Here is a 20753-nt window from a genome sequence, read left to right on the forward strand (position 1 = left end):
CTTTTTTGAAACATGTTGCAGGCATGAAATTCCAAATGAGCTAATATTTGCAAAAATATCAAGTGTATCAATATCAAGCTTGATTAGGTCAATAATGGATCAAAAGTGATTTCTTTGAAGGATGTGCTTGACAAAGAACGAGGCCATGTTTCGCATTCAAGCACTTTATTGTCGTCCGAGTCCATCGCTGACACGCCGGCCATTCTTTTTACTGTCAAACCATCTCGATGACGGACACTTGACAGTATTTCCTATTTTGAAATCCTCCCGCTGCCGCCGCCGCCGCCGCCATTTACGCCCCCCTGCCTCCCCGCCGAGCTGCTCCTCTGGCAGCCTTTGTCTCTACGGGGCCTTTGCCGCCACGGCGAGGCTGTCAGCCCAGAGGGGCGCCGGCTGTGAGGCGCCTGCGAAGGTGCCTGGTGAAATCCAGCTGAGCTCGAGGCAAGGCCTGATTGACAATTGACTTGGGAAGCCAGCCCTGCAGCAGGAGATGCCGCCATCTTTGTGTTATAAAGGTTATGTGGAGCATAAATGATCACGTCATTACCTTCACGTCCATGTTGACGAGCCACGTGAAGCGACTCCTTTGTGTCGACCCGTCGCCCAGCGCCTCAATGACCATGCACGTGGGCCCGTCCTCGGCTCTGTTGACACGGCATCGATAATGAGATAGTTTCCAGACAAAGCTATGACCGTACTAATTAAAAAGCAAGCGGCTGTTTGCTGTTTTTACGCTCCTTGATCTTTTGTCATCTAACAAAAACACAGGTCACACACAGTGGCTTTAAGGGATTATTATTATAATTAGTATTGTCATTAGTTTTATGCAATACTTAATCATATTTATAATGTATTAATAACATTAAAAATAGTAAATGAAATAATTAAATTAATATAAATTATGTATGATTATTTACTTTTTAATAATTGTTTGATTATGTGAGTGACATTTTAAAGTATTAGCTTACTTTCATTCATTTAAAAAAACATTTTTTTTGCAAATGTAACAATACATTATTTATTTGTAAAATAAAATGTTTTATACTCTTATGTATTATACCGACCAAAACATTGAAAAATAATACTACTACACATCTAATGTATTTAAATAACACAATTTAAATAATTAAAATGATTCCCATAATGACTCAAACTATGTTGGTATTTATTACTACAGACAAATATAATATCAGTATAAACTCTGAATAAGTTATTTACATTTTAAGAATTGTTTGAGTTCCGGATTAGCTCCCTTTTATTTATTAAAAAAATTGAAAAAAGTTCCAATTTCCTGCAACTATAACAATAAATTATATTATTTATTTGTCTAATAGTAATACATTTTGTACTATTTTTATATTATTATGAAAAACACAAACACGTTTTACTAGTTGATTTAAATAAATAAACGTATGTAATTAAAATTACACTAACAATGACTTAAACTATTATGGTAATTCTAACTACAAACAACTATGATTAATATAAATTAGCAATAGATTACCTACTTTTTAACATGTTTTTGAATGAGTGAATGATATTAAAGTATTAACTCACTTTTATCAATTAAAAAAATAGAAAAAAAGTTTACATTTTCTGCAACTATAACAATATATATCATATATTATTTATTTGTATAATAGCAAATAATTCAGTACTTTTTTTTATATATTGTATATACACTGAAAAATTATAATCAATAATACAAATTAAATACAGATACAATCCATTTAAATACATTTATCATTAAAATTAAACCAATAATAATTGTAACTATTATGGCAAATATAACGATAAACAATTTAAAAAAGTAATATAATTAGTAGAGATGTCCGATAATATCGGCCTGCCGATATTATCGGCCGATATATGCGTTAAAATGTAATATCGGAAATTATCGGTATCAGTTTTTTTATTATCGGTATCGGGTTTTTTATTTTTTTATTTTTTATTTTTTTATTAAATCAACATAAAAAACACAAGATACACTTACAATTAGTGCACCAATCCAAAAAACCTCCCTCCCCCATTTACACTCATTCACACAAAAGGGTTGTTTCTTTCTGTTATTAATATTCTGGTTCCTACATTATATATCAATATATATCAATACAGTCTGCAAGGGATACAGTCCGTAAGCACACATGATTGTGCGTGCTGCTGGTCCACTAATAGTACTAACCTTTAACAGTTAATTTTACTAATTTTCATTCATTATTAGTTTCTATGTAACTGTTTTTATATTGTTGTACTTTATTTTTTATTCAAGAAAATGTTTTTAATTTATTTATCTTATTTTACTAATTTTTTTAAAAAGGACCTTATCTTCACCATACCTGGTTGTCCAAATTAGGCATAATAATGTGTTAATTCCACGACTGCATATATCGGTTGATATCGGTATCGGTTGATATCGGTATCGGTAATTAAAGAGTTGGACAATATCGGAATATCGGATATCGGCAAAAAGCCATCATCGGACATCCCTAATAATTAGTTTTATTAATGACCTATATAATAACGTCATAACAGTAATTACTGATTAAAATTATGTACCAAGACAAATATGTCTATAATATGAATTAATTAAATGTTTGACATAATTTTTCATTCAAATATTTCTGCATGAACTGACTTTTTTTTCTTTTCTTTTAAGTAAAATTCTTCACAAACTTATAACTAAAAATGCCATTCAGTAAATTTGCTGATTCAGCGTTTAGCATGCTAGCAGCGCACCTGACAAAGCCCGCCAGCGGTGGGAAGGCCTCCAGCTGAATGGCGCCCCCTCCCAAATAAATGCGGGACTTTCGCTTGCAGCTGTGCCTCACGCTCAGGAAGTCCCTCCGACCAATCAGATTCCCCGCTGTCTGCGCCGACACCTCGTGCGTGACCATCGTTTCCGGACCGACTCGCTTGAGAACCTTTGACGGGAAGACTTTGGTCACATTTTGACAGGCGATGCCCAACAACATCTGGTGAATGCTGGATTGTTTTGTTTGCTTACTTTGATTTGTTGGATGCTCGGGTTCCACTGGTGCATCTCCTCCACTCTGGCAAACAGGATGTCATAGAGCTCCTCCAGGTCGGCATCCAGGATCACTTCGAGCCGGAACACCTTCCTGGACCCTTGGACCACTTTGCTGTAGATCACATCTCCGTTGCCCTGAACGCCACGACAACCAAGAGAGTGTTAACAAAAAACACAACTCGTCTGAACAGGAATAGCAATCAAATCCACTTCCTGCAAATGTCCTGAAAGCAAAACCAAAAAGTCTGTAACAGTTCATCTCAAACTCCATCTAGTGGTACGCCAAACAATCACTTATTTAAATATTTAAACTCAGTGTTAATGTTTAAACTGTGTGTAACGTTGCAGTGACAAAATATTAAATAAAACCTCTGCCTTGTTTTTAATTAATACTTAGTCCTACTATGCTACTGTATTATTTTTAATTTTTTATGTTGGTCATTATGGTGTTTTCTGGGGTGGAACTTGAGGGAAAAAAGTTTGAGAACCACCGCTCTATGATGTTGAAAGAAAAACATAATTTATTCCAAATTTGATTCCAAACAAAACAATTTTCCACTAATTTCTACAAAATATGCTCTCATTCATTTAATACATGATGTAGTAGTTTGATTTATTACAGTGAATTTAAATTTTTTATTTTTTTTGGGTGAATTTATACAATTTTTTTACATTTATTTTTTATTTTTAATTGACATCCAGCATCAGACATTCTTATCCACTACATCAGTGGTCCCCAACCTCCGGGCCACGGCCCGGTACCGGTCCACGGACCGATTGGTACCGGGCCGCACAAGAAATTTAAAAAAAAAAAATTGTTTTTTTTTTTGTTTTTTTAAAAAAATTAAATCAACATAAAAAACACAATATATACATTATATAGCAATATAGATCAATACAGTCTGCAGGGATACAGTCCGTAAGCACACATGATTGTATTTCTTTATGAAAAAAAAAAATGTGGTAAATGACTATTCTAGCTGCAAATGTCTGGTTTTTGGTGCAATATCTACATAGGTGTATTGAGGCCCATTTCCAGCAACTATCACTCCAGTGTTCTAATGGTACAATGTGTTTGCTCATTGGCTCAGAAGGCTAATTGATGATTAGAAAACCCTTGTGCAATCATGTTCACACATCTGAAAACAGTTTAGCTCGTTACAGAAGCTACAAAACTGACCTTCCTTTGAGCAGATTGAGTTTCTGGAGCATCACATTTGTGGGGTCAATTAAACGCTCAAAAGGGCCAGAAAAAGAGAACTTTCATCTGAAACTCGACAGTCTATTCTTGTTCTTAGAAATGAAGGCTATTCCACAAAATTGTTTGGGTGACCCCAAACTTTTGAACGGTAGTGTACATTTTGGTAAAAAACTGTAAAATCCCATTCTGTTTTTTTGAGGTGGTCTATCATAACTTTTGAAGTTAAAAAGTTAAAGTACCAATGATTGTCTCACACACACACACACACACACACACACACACGCACACACACGCACACACACACACACGAGGTTGGGTGTAATTATCCTCTGCATTTGACCCATCACCCTTGATCACCCCCTGGGAGGTGAGGGGAGCAGTGAGCAGCAGCGGTGGCCGCGCCCAGGAATAATTTTTTGGTGATTTAACCCCCAATTCCAACCCTTGATGCTGAGTGTCAAGCAGGGAGGTAATGGGTACCATTTATTTTTTTTAAGGCAAAAACTCAGACATGGGAGGAGTTCGGGGAAGCCATGGAAAACGACTTCCAGATGGCTTCGAAGCGATTCTGGACCACCATCCGCCCCCTCAGGAAGGGGAAGCAGTGCACTATCAACACCGTGTATGGTGAGGATGGTGTTCTGCTGACCTCGACTGCGGATGTTGTGGATCGGTGGAGGGAATACTTCGAAGACCTCCTCAATCCCACCAACACGTCTTCCTATGAGGAAGCAGTGCCTGGGGAATCTGTGGTGGGCTCTCCTATTTCTGGGGCTGAGGTTGCTGAGGTAGTTAAAAAGCTCCTCGGTGGCAAGGCCCCGGGGGTGGATGAGATCCGCCCGGAGTTCCTTAAGGCTCTGGATGCTGTGGGGCTGTCTTGGTTGAAGAGACTCTGCAGCATCGCGTGGACATCGGGGGCGGTACTTCTGGATTGGCAGACCGGGGTGGTGGTTCCTCTCTTTAAGAAGGGGAACCGGAGGGTGTGTTCTAACTATCGTGGGATCACACTCCTCAGCCTTCCCGGTAAGGTCTATTCGGGTGTACTGGAGAGGAGGCTACGCCGGATAGTCGAACCTCGGATTCAGGAAGAACAGTGTGGTTTTCGTCCTGGTCTTGGAACTGTGGACCAGCTCTATACTCTCGGCAGGGTCCTTGAGGGTGCATGGGAGTTTGCCCAACCAGTCTACATGTGTTTTGTGGACTTGGAGAAGGCATTTGACCGTGTCCCTCTGGAACTCTTGTGGGGAGTGCTCAGAGAGTATGGGGTATCGGACTGTCTGATTGTGGCGGTCCGCTCCCTGTCTGATCAGTGCCAGAGTTTGGTCCGCATTGCCGGCAGTAAGTCGGACACGTTTCCAGTGAGGGTTGGACTCCGCCAAGGCTGCCCTTTGTCACCGATTCTGTTCATAACTTTTATGGACAGAATTTCTAGGCGCAGTCAAGGCGTTGAGGGGATCTGGTTTGGTGGCTGCAGGATTAGGTCTCTGCTTTTTGCAGATGATGTGGTCCTGATGGCTTCATCTGGCCAGGATCTTCAGCTCTCACTGGATCGGTTCGCAGCTGAGTGTGAAGCGACAAGGTATTAGAATCAACACCTCCAAGTCCGACTCCATGGTTCTCGCCCGGAAAAGGGTGGAGTGCCTTCTCCGGGTTGGGGAGGAGACCCTGCCCCAAGTGGAGGAGTTCAAGTACCTCGGAGTCTTGTTCACGAGTGAGGGAAGAGTGGATCGTGAGATCGACAGGCGGATCGGTGCGGCGTCTTCAGTAATGCGGACACTATATCAATCCCTTGTGGTGAAGAAGGAGCTGAGCCGGAAGGCAAAGCTCTCAATTTACCGGTCGATCTACGTTCCCATCCTCACCTATGGTCATGAGATTTGGATTACGGGTACAAGCGGCCAAAATGAATTTGTTTCTCTCCCTTAGAGATAGGGTGAGAAGCTGATCCGGGAGGAGCTCAAAGTAAAGCCGCTGCTCCTCCACATCGAGAGGAGCCAGATGAGGTGGTTTGGGCATCTGGTCAGGATGCCACCCGGACGCCTCCCTAGGGAGGTGTTTAGGGCACGTCCGACTGGTAGGAGGCCACGGGGAAGACCCAGGACACGTTGGGAAGATTATGTCTCCCGGCTGGCCTGGGAACGCCTCGGGATCCCCCAGGAAGAGCTGGACGAAGTGGCTGGGGAGAGGGAAGTCTGGGCTTCCTTGCTTAGGCTTCTGCCCCCGCGACCGGACCTTGGATAAGCGGAAGAAGATGGATGGATGGATGGTTGTAATAATTGTATCCTGGAAGCCACATGCACAGTATATAGAACTCCAATTGACCGAATCAAAGGCTTTTTCAGCATCTACATTTATAACAATTTGTCATGATCTGTGGTCTGGATCATGTTTTTTGTTATTTTCGGTTTAAGACCCCATAGTTCCTGTTTACGCTCCCTTGTTTGTTTTAGTTTCCATGACGACTGATTAGTTTCACCTGTCTCATGTGTTTGACTCCCGCACCTGCTCTATTCAGAGACTATTATTTAAGCTTGTTTTGCCAGTTAGTCGCCCTGGCGACATTACTCTGTCCATCTCAGTGGCCTAGTGGTTAGAGTGTCCGCCCTGAGATCGGTAGGTTGGAGTTCAAATCCCAGCCGAGTCATACCAAAGACTATAAAAATGGGACCCATAATCTCCCTGCTTGACACTCAGCAACAAAGGGTTGGAGTTGGGGGTTAAATCACCAAAATGATTCCCGGGCGCGGCGCCGCTGCTGCCCACTGCTCCCCAAGGGGATGGGACAAATGCAGAGGACAAATTTCACCACATCTAGTGTGTGTGTGACAATCATTGGTACTTTAATCTTTAATCTTAATATTTGCTCTGTTCATGCCATAGATTCATGCTCTGCCAAGTAAATTTTGTTTCATGTCCATAGTTTCTGCCTATGTGTTAGTTTTTGTATCATACGCTAAGTTGTGCCTTCGCCTTGTGCGCCCTTTTGTTTTGTTTCTATTGATAGCGAACAATTAAAAATGTTCCTACCTTTAAGCCTTGTCCGATATAGTCCGATTGCATCCCGAGAGAACAAATCTCGCAGCAAGCTGAGCAAGCTGCGACCCCCCCCGTCATGACAGAATGCCGCCAGCTCGACTAACTGGCAAAACAAGCTTAAATAATAGTCTCTGATTAGAGCAGGTGCGTGAGTCAAACATATGAGACAGGTGAAACTAATCAGTCGTCATGGAAACTAAAACAAACAAGGGAGCGCAAACAGGAACTATGGAGTCTTAAACCGAAAATAACAAAAAACAAGATCCAGACCACAGATCATGACACAATTGCTTCAATGTTGTTGTTTTTTTGTATATGATCCATAATATGTGGTGTCTTTCTCATATCGTCTTGTGTTTGACGTTTGATGTATAAAACCTGTTTAATCATTATGTATCAATATTAGGGATGTGCGTACCGATCCTGTGGTATCGATATATCGATACTCACACGCTACTCATTTGGCATCACTTTTCTGAAAAAAGTATCGATATAAACCAAAAAACGGCGTGTGGGGGGTGCAAGCATCACTTTCAGATGTTTTTGATGACTTAACTTCCTATGTGCTGGGACGCCCCTGTACCTGGCAGAGTATAGAGCTGGCCCAGTCACGTGACAGGAGACAGCCAATGAGCGTGGTCAACGTGCAACACACACACACACACACACACACACACACACACACACACAGCCAGCCGACAGCGATGCAGCCAGGCATATCCAGTGTTGTCCAATTGTTGACTTAAAACAGGCATTGTTCATTTTATTGTTTTAGTAATGTTTACTGAATAATTTTGTTTAAATTATTATCCTAAATTCAAATAATTTCCACACAGGGGAATTTACTGTTAGTTGAAAATTGCTAGAGTATTTAAAACAAGATAAGAAAGAGATACAATTTGGAGATTCTTCATCTTTGCATTACAGTTTTATTTTTTTCCAAGAAAATCTTGAAATATATGATTGAATGTGATTTTGGTTTTAATCTGTAACATGATTTCTTACATTTCGAAAACATTAGCCTATTTCATATTTCATTAATTGCTAATTATATCACAAACTTTAAAAAATAACTGCAGCTTCTTGCGATTCGGATTTGACAGTTAATTGGAAAGCCCTAATATCTAATTATTATTATATATAATATATAACTATTATTATATATAATATATGATTATTATTATATATATTTAATTTATTTTTCATATTTATGTTATTTATTTTAATGTTACTTTTATTTTATATTGACCATAATAAATGTGGTATAAATGGTCTGTATTTGTCTTGTGATTTGTCTTAAATAATAATAGTAATAATATTTTTGACTGACAAAAATTGCCAATAACAAATTAATGGTATCGGTATCGATGAAAATGCAAGAAAAAGTATCGGTATCGTATCGAATCCTAAAAGTGTGGTATCGCCCATCCTTAATCAATATAGGTAAGAAATCTTCTAATGGTTGGGCCATGATGGAAGTAAATAGTTTATAATCTACACTGAGAACAGATATTGGCCTGTAAGATCCACACTCAGTTCTATCCTTGCCTTCTTTTGGTACAGCTGAGATGATTTCCTCCTTCGAACTATGTGGCGTTTGTACCTTTTTTTAAACCCCAATTCAGTGTGGGGAGCTCAGTTCAGTTCAGTTCAGTTTATTTCGAACATGCATACGATACAATCGAATACATCACATATTTCCAGTTGTTTCATTACAGCACGTCTGAAAGGGAGCAGGAAGAAGCTGAGTTTATTTAATCCTGCCCCTTTTCACACCATAGCAATTTGATCCCATTTCCTTGTTCTGTCAGGCTTGTCCCTGACAGTTTGGCTATGTTTTAGTTTTTCCTCTGTGTTTGTTCTATTTCCTGTCAGCGCTATTATTTTCGTTCAGTTTCCTGCTTGTCTCCCTGATTGTGTTTCCCCTCAGCTGCGGCTGATTGACACCTGGCCACACCTGGTGTCAATCAGCCGGCTGCTATTTATACCTGCTCTGCCCTCCAGTCAGGGCTGGAGTATTGTCGATGTCATTACTACCTGTCGTGCTAATACCTGTCATTGTAGCTGTAGCTGTTTGCAGCTTGCTGTCTTTTTGTTCCTAGTTCCTGTTTGCTGGTTCCAGTTTGCCTGTTCCTGGTTCCTGGTTCGTGTTTTTTCTTGATTTTTTTTGGACATTAAATGATGTTTTCCTGCACAAAGCCTGCCTTCTCTGCATCTTGGGGTTCGTCACCAACATTTTGTGACATGTTCTCTGTTACAGAACAGTGAATAAATAAATAATATACCATAGTAAGTAAACACATGTTAAATACATAAATAATCTTTGTCTCAACAAGGTTCAAGATGTTTGTCATAATTATTGTTCTGTGTACTTTGTGAACACTTGTAGTTTGAACAGTCTCTTAAACTGAATCATATTGGTGCTTTGTTTGATTTCTTTGGTTAATCCATTCCATAATATAATTCCACATACTGAGATGCTAAATGTTTTAAGTGTTGTACGGGCATACAAATGTTTTAAATTCGATTTTCCTCTCAGGTTATATTTCTCCTATTAAAAAAGGTATTAATTATTGTTTAAATTAAAGCGTCTGATCCTGGCGACTTTAAGCTTAGTAGTTTTTAATTCATCTTCAGTTATTCAGTATCTGCAGACATGATTTGATTTTGTTCTTCATCTAAAGTAGGTAAATCCAGGAAGTTCAAGAAGCTATCAGTTTGGGTTACACTCCTACTAGAGACCTCTGACCAAACGAATATTACAAATTTGTTTGGTTGTTACGGCTCAGGCTCCTGACGCTGATCAGGACTTCACTCCCTTCATAAGCCAGCGTGTCCTGCGTTCCCGTGCCAGAACGTAGCTACCTGTCTCAGTACTGTAAGCCTACACGTCTCTAGCTCTCTCCCTATGTGCATTCGCTCTCTCTGTGCTCATCGTCTTGTGTCCTGTGTCGTCATACCGCAGCACTCCCCCATTTCTTGGTTTCGAGTTGTGTGTCTCGTCTCCCCGAATTCCCTCTGACTTCCTGGCTGCCTTCCTGGATCTCGACCACTTGCCTGGACGCAGACCTTGACGCCTCGCTCCTGCCTTTGACCTCTCGCTTGCCCACGGACCTCCGAGCTTGCCTTGCCCTACCTGGACTTCCGCATCTCGCTCAACACGCACCTTCAACACTCAGTTAAAATCAACACATATTCACCCCATACTTATTTGGATTAATTTCACACTTCACTTCAACATCTCATACTATCGACGCCCCTGTCTCAGTGCCGTCTCCTTCTCCATAGTACTGTCACATCGGTTTAGTTTTTATCACTTTTGTTCTTGGATCCCTTATTTCATGAATTGTGTTTTCCGCTATCTTTTTTTTCTTCCAGTTTCCAGGCCTATATTTTCATAGACTTAGATCTACTTTCATAGTGTTTCTGTGATTTATACAATTTATACAATCCCACAAATGTATCAATTTGAACAAAAATTCTTATTATTTTCAGCATGGATTCTAAATAGAGAAAACATGATCTTTTGCATGGCATAGACATTTTGAATAAATGTGTGTGAATAATGACTCCCATTAACCAATGCACTGAACAATGAACAACATCGGAGTTATTGTGCAGAAATATGGGGAAATAACTACAAATGTGCGCTACATTCGTTAACCGTGTTAAAAAAAAAGATCAATTAGACTGATACATAATGTTGGATATAGAGAACATAAAAACACGTTATTTATTTAGTCAAAAATATTAAAGTTCGATGATTTTGGTAAAATTGCAAACAGCTAAAATGATGTACAAAGCAAACTATAACCTGCTACCCAAGAATGTACAACAACAATTCTCAACTAAAGAGGAGGAATATAATCTTAGAGGAAAATCTAATTTAAAACATACGTATGCACGTACAACACTTAGAACTAGAGATGTCCGATAATATCTGACTGCCGATAAATGCTTTAAAATGTAATATCGGTAATTATCGGCATCGGTTTCACAATGTAAAATGTATGACTTTTTAAAACGCCGCTGTACGGAGTGATACACGGACGTAGGGAGAAGTACAGAGCGCCAATAAACCTTAAAGGCACTGCCTTTGCGTGCCGGCCCAGTCACATAATATCTACGGCTTTTCACACACACAAGTGAATGCAAGGCATACTTGGTCAACAGCCATACAGGTCACACTGAGGGTAGCCGTATAAACAACTTTAAGACTGTTACAAATATGCGCCACACTGTGAACCCACACCAAACAAGAATGACAAACACATTTCGGGAGAACATCCGCACCGTAACACAACATAAACACAACAGAACAAATACCCAGAACCCCTTGCAGCACTAACTCTTCCGGGACGCTACAATATACACCATCCGCTACCCCAACCCTGCCCACCTCAACCTCCTCATGCTCTCTCAGGGAGAGCATGTCCCAAATTCCAAGCTGCTGTTGTGAGGCATGTTAAAGAAAATAATGCACTTTGTGACTTCAATAATAAATATGGCAGTGCCATGTTGGCATTTTTTTCCATAATTTGAGTTGATTTATTTTTGAAAACCTTGTTACATTGTTTAATGCATCCAGCCGGGCATTACAACAAAATTAGGCATAATAATGTGTTAATTCCACGACTGTATATATCGGTATCGGTTGATATCGGAATCGGTAATTAGAGTTAGAGTTAGAGTTTGAGTTTATTTCGAACATGCAAGCATACAACATGATACATCACAATTTCCAGTTTCTCTTTTCAACATGTTCGAAAAGGAGTAGGAAGAAGCAGAGCTTATTTAATCCTACCCCTTTTCTTTCACATAACAGTTGCTGAAACTTTTTTATTCACTTCCTGTTCTCAATTTATTCACAATAAACTCCATAGGTAATCACAATAAAAATAAATAAATAAATAATAGTAAGAATTTAATAATAATAATTGGTGAAGAAAGTCATATTTCATATAATGAGATAAGTAAGATTACTTTAAGAATGAATGAATGAATGGATGAAATAAATTGAAAATGTTTGTCATGGTTCTTCTTCTTTGTACTTTGTAAACACTTTAAGTTTGAAGAGTTTCTTGAAGTGGGTCATATTAGTACATTGTTTGATTGCTTTGCTTAATCCATTCCATAATTTAATTCCACATACTGATATACTGAAGGTTATTAAGAGTTGGACAATATCGGAATATCGGATATCGGCAAAAAAGCCATTATCGGACATCTCTACTTAGAACCTTTAGCATATCAGTATGTGGAATTAAATTATGGAATGGATTAAGTAAAAAAAAAGTTAAACAATGTACTGATATGATCCAGTTTAAGAGGTCGTTCAAATTAATAATGCTTACAAAGTACAAAGAAGAAGAATTGTGAGAAACACTTATTGAAAATAAGATATTGTTCTTCTCAGTATGTGTATTATGGCTGACTTCATTATATATTACAAAACTGCTGTATTACTCATTCACGGATGTCATTTTGCTATAAAAAATTAAAAAAAGTCAGTAAATGAATGTATATATTTGTAAACGCTCTGAAGTGGGAAAGGGGTATGATTAAATAAGCTTTGCTTCTTCCTACTCCTTTTCGGACATGATGTAAAGTGAAATGATATGAAACTGTGTGATGTATTACGCTGTAAGTGTGTTCATGTTCGAAATAAACTAAAGAAAGAAAGAAGAACTGTATTGTGTATATTTGCTGTTTTCCTGTTCTTTGAATTTACCTCTATAATCTCCACTTTCCATCCGTCTTTCTGCTCCAGCAGGCCGAGAGCCTTCGTCATGGCCTCATGGCCTTTCCGCACGAACGCCTGCTGCTCGCCTTTCGCTGCTAGAACCTCCCCGTTGACTCTTTGGTGCTCTGTGGAAGATTGCACCATTATTATTTTTTCCAGAGGCAAACTTTCAACCGATTTGATTCTTTTTCTTTGTTTGTACCGTCGTGGGTCAAACCAGCAAGCGTCCTCATGCGCTGTGGCACGTGTCCGCACCGCTGCAGGTGAGAGATCTCCTGACCTATGACCGCCATAGCCGTGCGCTGAAGTCCTTCAACAAAAACAAAGAGGATTTTAATCAGTTTAATCAGCCATCAGACTGTATAATGCACATGTTCCTTCTTGACTGCACTTAAATGTAGAATATATGCATAATATATTTATATTATTCAGATATTATATATATTATATTATTTATTATTATTATTGTCTATTGTGAGCGAACTGTGGTGCTGACTTTCCCCCAGGGATCAATAAAGTACTTTCTATTCTATCTATTCTATTCTTTTAGTCATGTTTGCTGTTTTGAATTTTTTTGGGGGGGACATTTTAACAACCAAAAAAAAAAAAAAATCAGTTGTTTTTTGGTCATTTGTTAAACAGGCCACTTGTTGCTAGGCAGAATTCGAACTAATCTAGCCGAGCTTCCCCATAGGCTGAATAAAAAAATAATTATTATTTAGGAAAAAATAACACTCGGACCAGTCTTGAAATGACTGATTAATCACAGCTATAGCACATAACTTTTATTTACTTTTGTTGTTGTTTAACTAATTTGGACAAAAAAGGGTTCGAATGGTGCACGATTCACCTGCATTTGTTCGTTTGATTACCGCAAAGGATGGTGGGTAATCATCTAGCTAGCCACTAGGATTTGCCTGAAGGTAACACGGCTTAAACAAAAAAAAACAATTTTGAGCATAAATGGTGTGAATGTAAATGTTTAAACATTAAATTAGTTGTGTTTTGTCAGCATTGACAATAATGTATTAGAATTGCTAAATAAATGACTCGGTTTTTTTTTTTTTTAGCTAACTTGTGTTTAAACAAGGCAAGTCAAGGCAATATATTTTATACACAAGGTAGCTCAATATGCTTTACCTGAATAAACGTAAAAAAAAGCGTAATTAGGTTAATTGTGGTGTGATAGTAACTGTTTACTTTGAAATTCGTTTGTATCGTTTTTACAATTTTTATGACTTTTTTTAAGGTGACGCTGAGTGCTGACTTGTATTTCCTGGCGGATCACGTGATGCGGAACACGGTACGTGACGTCACGCCGTCCCTTTATTAATGCAGGTATGTTATAATGTTACAGGACTGTTCGTTTGAAATGCTGTTTAATACTTCAAATGGGTAATATGAGTTTTTTTTGTGCCTGGGGCTCATCACTTTTTGGGGAATTTTGTCCAACGCCCACAATACTTTTGAGAGACAACAATAACACATGTCCTTGTTTTTTTTTTTTATTGCATTCTAACTCTTAAATAAACATAAATAAAAGTCAGCTGACAATGACACTGATGGTAGCTATGACTATGGGGCGGCATAGCTCGGTTTTTTTTTTTTGATTGATTGATTGAGACTTTTATTAGTAGGTTGCACAGTGAAGTACATATTCCGTACAATTGACCACTAAATGGTAACACCCGAATAAGTTTTTCAACTTGTTTAAGTCGGGGTCCACTTAAATTGATTCATGATACAGATATATACTATCATATATACTATCATCATAATACAGTCATCACACTAGATAATCACATTGAATTATTTACATTATTTACAATCAGGGGTGTGGAGGGGGGGAGGGGGTGGGGGGGTATGGACATCAAGTAGTGGACATAGAGAGAGAGAGAGAGAGAGAGATCAGAAGGCATAAGAAAAAGAAAAAGTATCTGCATTTGATTGTTTACATTTGATTATTAGCAATCCGGGGAAGGTGTTAGTTTAGGGTTGTAGCTGCCTGGAGGTGAACTTTTATTGCGGTTTTGAAGGAGGATAGAGATGCCCTTTCTTTTATACCTGTTGGGAGCGCATTCCACATTGATGTGGCATAGAAAGAGAATGAGTTAAGACCTTTGTTAGTTCGGAATCTGGGTTTAACGTGGTTAGTGGAGCTCCCCCTGGTGTTGTGGTTATGGCGGTCATTTACGTTAAGGAAGTAGTTTGACATGTACTTCGGTATCAGGGAGGTGTAGTGGATTTTATAGACTAGGCTCAGTGCAAGTTGTTTAACTCTGTCCTCCACCTTGAGCCAGCCCACTTTGGAGAAGTGGGTAGGAGTGAGGTGGGATCTGGGGTGGAGGTCTAGAAGTAACCTGACTAGCTTGTTCTGAGATGTTTGGAGTCTAGACCCGAGGGCCCTGGAGGTGCCAGGGCACCAGGAGGTGCATGCGTAATCGAAAAAGGGTTGAACGAGAGTTCCCGCCAGAATCCTCATGGTGCTTTTGTTGACCCGAGAGGAGATTCTGTAGAGAAATCTCGTTCGTTGGTTAACCTTTCTGATAACCTTGGTTGCCATTTTATCACAGGAGAGATTAGCCTCTAGAATGGAACCTAGGTAGGTGACCTCATCTTTCCTGGTGATAACAATGTCACATAGAGTGGCCGTGCCAGCAACTTGAACTTTCAAGGTTCGATTCCTGCTTCCGCCATCCTAGTCACTGCCGTTGTGTCCTTGGGCAAGACACTTTACCCACCTGCTCCCAGTGCCACCCACACTGGTTTAAATGTAACTTAGATATTGGGTCTCACTATGTAAAGCGCTTTGAGTCACTAGAGAAAAGCGCTATATAAATATAATTCAATTCACTTCACTATGATGTTATTGCGTCTGTTGCACAGGTGTCAAACGCATGGCCTGGGGGCCAGAACTGGCCCGCCACATCATTTTATGTGGCCTGCAAAAGCTTAAAAAAATGTGCGTCAAAAAACACCTTTTTTTAAAAACATTTTTTTGCTAAATGTATTTTTTTTTTTCTATTTTGACAGAAAAACTGTACTGGATGTAATTGCATACAGTAGCTTCTAAACTTGAATGTTATCTAATCATGTAACAAACTATTTCCAGTATTTTTTTTATTGTTGTCAAAAACCCCTAATTAACTGCTTGTCAACATTAGTTATAATTTAAATGCAAAATATCCATCAATTTGTGAGTAAAACATATAATAAATGCACAGACAATTGTGTGAGAATAACATGAGGTGATTTTTTTCATCCGTATTAGCTGGTACACCCGGCCCTCAGAAGGGCAGCCATAATTGGGATGTGGCTGTCAGTTAAAACGAGTTTGACACTTCTGGTCTATAAAAAAAAACCCGCCAACAATATTCTATTTACATTTCGTGGCCTGAATATTAATCAAGTATCAGCGATATTATTATAACTGCTAACGTTAAGGACCTACTTTTTAGTGGTACATTGATCACAGAAAGGTAACTATCTTATGCTGCTAGCTTATATTGAAATGTTTTTCCCAGTGAGCTGATACATCGCCTCTGAGTTGGTAAAGGTTGATTATAGGTTATAAATCAAGCCTCTCACCTGGATAGTAGAAAGTGGCGAGAAAGACACGTAAAGACGCTTGTATGCACCCACTTTTCTTTTCTTTTTTAACCCTTCTTGAGGATTATGAATATTTCTTCATACAAACGGGAAAATATTAACATCCCATCAGTCGGCATCCCAGTGAGAGCAGACATTGTACAGTGAGTGGTTGTTTTATTATGTTAGTTGTCGCTCATGAAGTCTGCCATGATTAGTAGTGTAGTTATTGTTGAAGGGAAAAGCGAACATCTGAAACACGTGATGCGTTTGTAAAATGAATGCTCAAACCGAGCAAAATACATAAATATTAAAATGTACGGCGGCGGGTGCTGGAGCCTATCTCAGCTGCATTCGGGTGTACCGCCTTCCGCCTGAACATTACATACAGTCGTGGTCAAAAGTTGACATACACTTGTAAAGAACATAATGTCATGGCTGTCTTGAGTTTCCAATCATTTCTACAACTCTTTTTTTTTTTTTGTGATAGAGTGATTGGAGCACATACTTGTTGGTCACAAAAAACATTCATGAAGTTTGGTTCTTTTATGAATTTATTATGGGTCTACTGAAAATGTGAGCAAATGTGCTGGGTCAAAAGTATACATACAGCAATGTTAATATTTGCTTACATGTCCCTTGGCAAGTTTCACTGCAATAAGGCGCTTTTGGTAGCCATCCACAAGCTTCTGCTTGAATTTTTGACCACTCCTCTTGACAAAATTGGTGCAGTTCAGCTAAATTTGTTGGTTTTCTGACATGGACTTGTTTCTTCAGCATTGTCCACACGTTTAAGTCAGGACTTTGGGAAGGCCATTCTAAAACCTTCATTCTAGCCTGATTTAGCCATTCCTTTACCACTTTTGACGTGTGTTTGGGGTCATTGTCCTGTTGGAACACCCAACTGTGCCCAAGACCCAACCTCCGGGCTGATGATTTTAGGTTGTCCTGAAGAATTTGGAGGTAATCCTCCTTTCTCATTGTCCCATTTACTCTCTGTAAAGCACCAGTTTCATTGGCAGCAAAACAGGCCCAGAGCATAATACTACAAAGGTCTTAACTCATTCTCCTTCTATGCCACATCAATATGGAATGCACTCCCAACAGGTGTAAAAGAATGTGCATCTCTATCCTCCTTCAAAACCGCACTAAAAGAGCACCTCCAGGCAGCTACAACCCTTGACTAACACCCTCCCCCCACCACATCCCACCTCCCCGGATTGTAAATAATCTAATGTATATACTTGTTCTTATGCTTTCTGAGCTCACTATGTTCACCGCTCGCTGTACATATCCTACCAAGTGAGACCTACACTGTTACAATGTCCATTTCTCAGATGATATAATTGTTGATGACTGAAGTATGCTGATAGCAACCCAGCCTAACCCCCCCGCCCCAACCCCCTCCACATCCCACGCCCCGGATTGTAAATAATGCAAATAATTCAATGTATGTACTTTGATGATTAACTTGTGTGATGACTGTATTATGCTGATAGTATATATTTGTACCATGAATTGATTAACGTGGACCCCGACTTGAAAAACGTATTCGGGTGTTACCATTTAGTGGTCAATTGTACGGAATATGTACTGTACTGTGCAATCTACTAATAAAAGTTTCAATCAATCAAACCACCACCATGCTTGACGGTAGGAATGGTGTTCCTGGGATTAAAGGCCTCACCTTTTCTCCTCCAAAGATATTTGCTCGGTATTGTGGCCAAACAGCTCCATTTTTGTTTCATCTGACATCACATGGACAAAGATCACACCTTCCGGAGAAAAGTTCTGTGGTCAGATGAAACAAAAATTGAGCTGTTTGGCCACAATACCCAGCAATATGTTTGGAGGAGAATAGGTGAGGCCTTTAATCTCATGACCACCAAACCTACCGTCAAGCATGGTGGTGGTAGTATTATGCTCTGGGCCTAGTTTGCTGCCAATGGAACTGGTGCTTTACAGAGAGTAAATTGGACAATGAAAAAGGAGGATTACCTCCAAATTCTTCAGGACAACCTAAAATCATCAGCCCGGAGGTTGGGTCTAGAACGCAGTTGGGTGTTCCAACAGGACATTTTCAGTAGACCCATAATAAATTCATAAAAGAACCAAACTTCATGAATGTTTTTTGTGACCAACAAGTATGTGCTCCAATCACTCTATCACAAAAAAATAAGAGTTGCAGAAATTATTGGAAACTCAAGACAGCCATGACATTATGTTCTTTACAAGTGTATGTCAACTTTTGACCACGACTGTATATACTTACAATGTGTATATAAAATGTTGATGAATGTATTTGAATGGTTTTTGGAGCGCCTTGTAGGCAAAATAGAGCAACATACATAGGCTCTGTTGTTAGCTGACTTTTGCTAGCATTTATTTACAATTTAGAATGCATAAAAAAAAGAAAATATTTTGATGTCTGGCCGATTCCACAGGAAGTGACCTCACGTCACCTGGTATTTAAAATTGTTGGTAGAAAAAACAAACGAGTAGCACATTATTTTGGAGAGATGTCCACTACTAAACAAGAGTAAACATTTTTGTGGACCAGAAATAAAAATGTATATGTTATTCATTTATGATCGTGCACATGAATGTATAATCTGTAAATGAGTAAGATTGTAGCATAGTTGCAACTTCCCATCTGTAGTGTCGGTGCCACTGGTAGAAAGGTGGGTGAAGTGTCTTGCCCAAACGCACAACTGCAGTTACTAGGCAACGTTGGCAGAACCTGGACTCGTACCAAGAACCCTCTAGTTTCTGGACGACCGCTCTACCATCAAAGCCGTGCATGTAATGTATTCTGCAGAATAGTTTGAAATACGTTGAAGAGCTTCTGTGGTTACTGGCCATGACTGCATATGTGTGATTAAAAAATAAAAAAAATACAGCATGCAGATCAACCCGAACCTTGAGTTTTTCGCCTAAATACATTTTAAATAATATATTCCAGTTTGCGTGTATGCAAATTAAGCTCACCTGCCAGACTCCTAAGGTGCGGGTAGGAGATTCCACAGCAGAGCTTGACGACGGCTGGCAGCATGTTCTCGTCAGCCTGCGGCGTCGCCCTCTTTTTATTTGGACCCGTGAAGGACGCCGTTTACCGATAAGACGCTGAGCCGAAAAAGATTAGCTCTGGTTTTCCTCTGAAGGACAGTTTTTTTTATAACTTAAAGTATGCCTTATCACTGCTATTATTCTTCATATTAGGGCTATTGCAGTCCAGTTCAATGTGGGAGCTTATATACTTTCAATATTAAGTGCCTTCAAAAGGCCCTTTTGTATAATGATAGTATTGAAGACTTTAATACTTTACGCTCATTAACTTTCCGTAACAAAATAATACTTTTGCCTTTTTGATTAAAATGTGATAAACTGCACAAGATTGTCCTCTCATGCAGCTAAACAAGGTCTGTTTTTAAAAATGTTTACCATGGCAACCACAACACTACGCACAGTTTACATTTTTTAAATCTCTGTGGAAGCAGACCTTTTCACTTTGCATCTCATCATATTATGCAGGTGTATCCAACGTGTTCATAAATATTCATAAACGGTTCATGTCAAGGAATGAACATTGTTGTTTTTCTTGCGCTGTTCAGGTGCTGTTTAGCATTTTGAATTGCCACAGTAGTCAGAACTAGTCAAACTATTAGTACTTTTGAAGATTCCAGAAAAATGGAGAGAATTAGTCACCTAGTGGCATTTTATAGCGACAGCGAACTAAACAATTGATACTGGTATTGGCGGTTGTAAAAATATGATTGTGAACGATTCTCTTGTCGTTTCCATGCTAGTCATCAGCCATTACGCTATCCGCTACATGCTATTTACATTAGCATCACTTTGGGTCAAATTAAATTGCATCTAGAACTGATATTGAATTTATTGTATTGCTCATTGTCCTTAGCGGCTAACCTTTCTTACAGGGGAATAGCACTTTTTGGGGATTTTTCACATTCACAATCCCTATGTGAAACAAAAAAACACATTTTCTTTTTTTCATGCATTCTAATTTGTAAAATACAATGGCATGAGGTGGATAATAATGCAGCTAATGGAAATACACTATTCCGCCCATAAACCCCCACCCCCAAAAACGTCCGAAAACCGCCAATGATACTCCATTTACATATAATGACCTGGGG

At 39.1% G+C, this 20753-nt stretch overlaps 2 protein-coding genes across 7 annotated transcripts in view; one reads left to right on the forward strand and one right to left on the reverse strand.

Annotated features, from left to right (window-relative positions):
• Positions 1-133: 133 nt before the first annotated feature.
• star2 (steroidogenic acute regulatory protein 2) lies at positions 134-19692 on the reverse strand. 3 transcript variants are annotated; one of them, XM_062055494.1, is made up of 7 exons: positions 19585-19692; positions 13211-13318; positions 12997-13133; positions 3005-3163; positions 2737-2921; positions 548-644; positions 134-478 (listed from the first exon to the last, which is right to left on the reverse strand). In XM_062055494.1, the coding sequence occupies exons 1-7, from the start codon at positions 19646-19648 to the stop codon at positions 374-376; spliced, it is 855 nt and encodes a 284-aa protein (XP_061911478.1). In that variant the 5' UTR covers positions 19649-19692; the 3' UTR covers positions 134-373. The 3 variants fall into 3 exon arrangements, with proteins under 3 accessions (XP_061911478.1, XP_061911479.1, XP_061911480.1); XM_062055495.1 differs by lacking the exon at positions 19585-19692 and adding an exon at positions 18284-18384; XM_062055496.1 differs by lacking the exon at positions 19585-19692 and adding an exon at positions 13802-13824.
• qrfprb (pyroglutamylated RFamide peptide receptor b) overlaps positions 13871-20753 on the forward strand; it is a 70846-nt gene continuing 63963 nt past the window's right edge. For 2 of the 4 annotated variants that reach the window (XM_062055487.1, XM_062055488.1), the window contains exons 1-2: positions 13871-13931; positions 14258-14346. The gene's annotated coding sequence lies outside the window, so the exon portion shown is untranslated. Of the gene's footprint in view, positions 13932-14257; positions 14347-20753 lie in introns of those variants that run through there. The other 2 variants (XM_062055489.1, XM_062055490.1) reach the window with 2 other exon arrangements.

This window comes from Entelurus aequoreus, linkage group LG08 (genome assembly GCF_033978785.1).
Source record: "Entelurus aequoreus isolate RoL-2023_Sb linkage group LG08, RoL_Eaeq_v1.1, whole genome shotgun sequence".
Classification (NCBI taxonomy): Eukaryota; Metazoa; Chordata; class Actinopteri; order Syngnathiformes; family Syngnathidae; genus Entelurus; species Entelurus aequoreus.

Excerpts from the sequence above, each read along its gene's own strand:
- star2 (XM_062055494.1), bottom strand. The coding sequence starts at position 19,648 with ATGCTGCCAGCCGTCGTCAAGCTCTGCTGTGGAATCTCCTACCCGCAC. Across the intron at positions 13,319-19,584 it reads GCACCTTAGGAGTCTGGCAG|GACTTCAGCGCACGGCTATG; the intron begins GTGAGCTTAATT and ends TTTTTGTTGAAG. Across the intron at positions 2,922-3,004 it reads CGAGCATCCAACAAATCAAA|GTTCTCAAGCGAGTCGGTCC; the intron begins GTAAGCAAACAA and ends TTCCCGTCAAAG.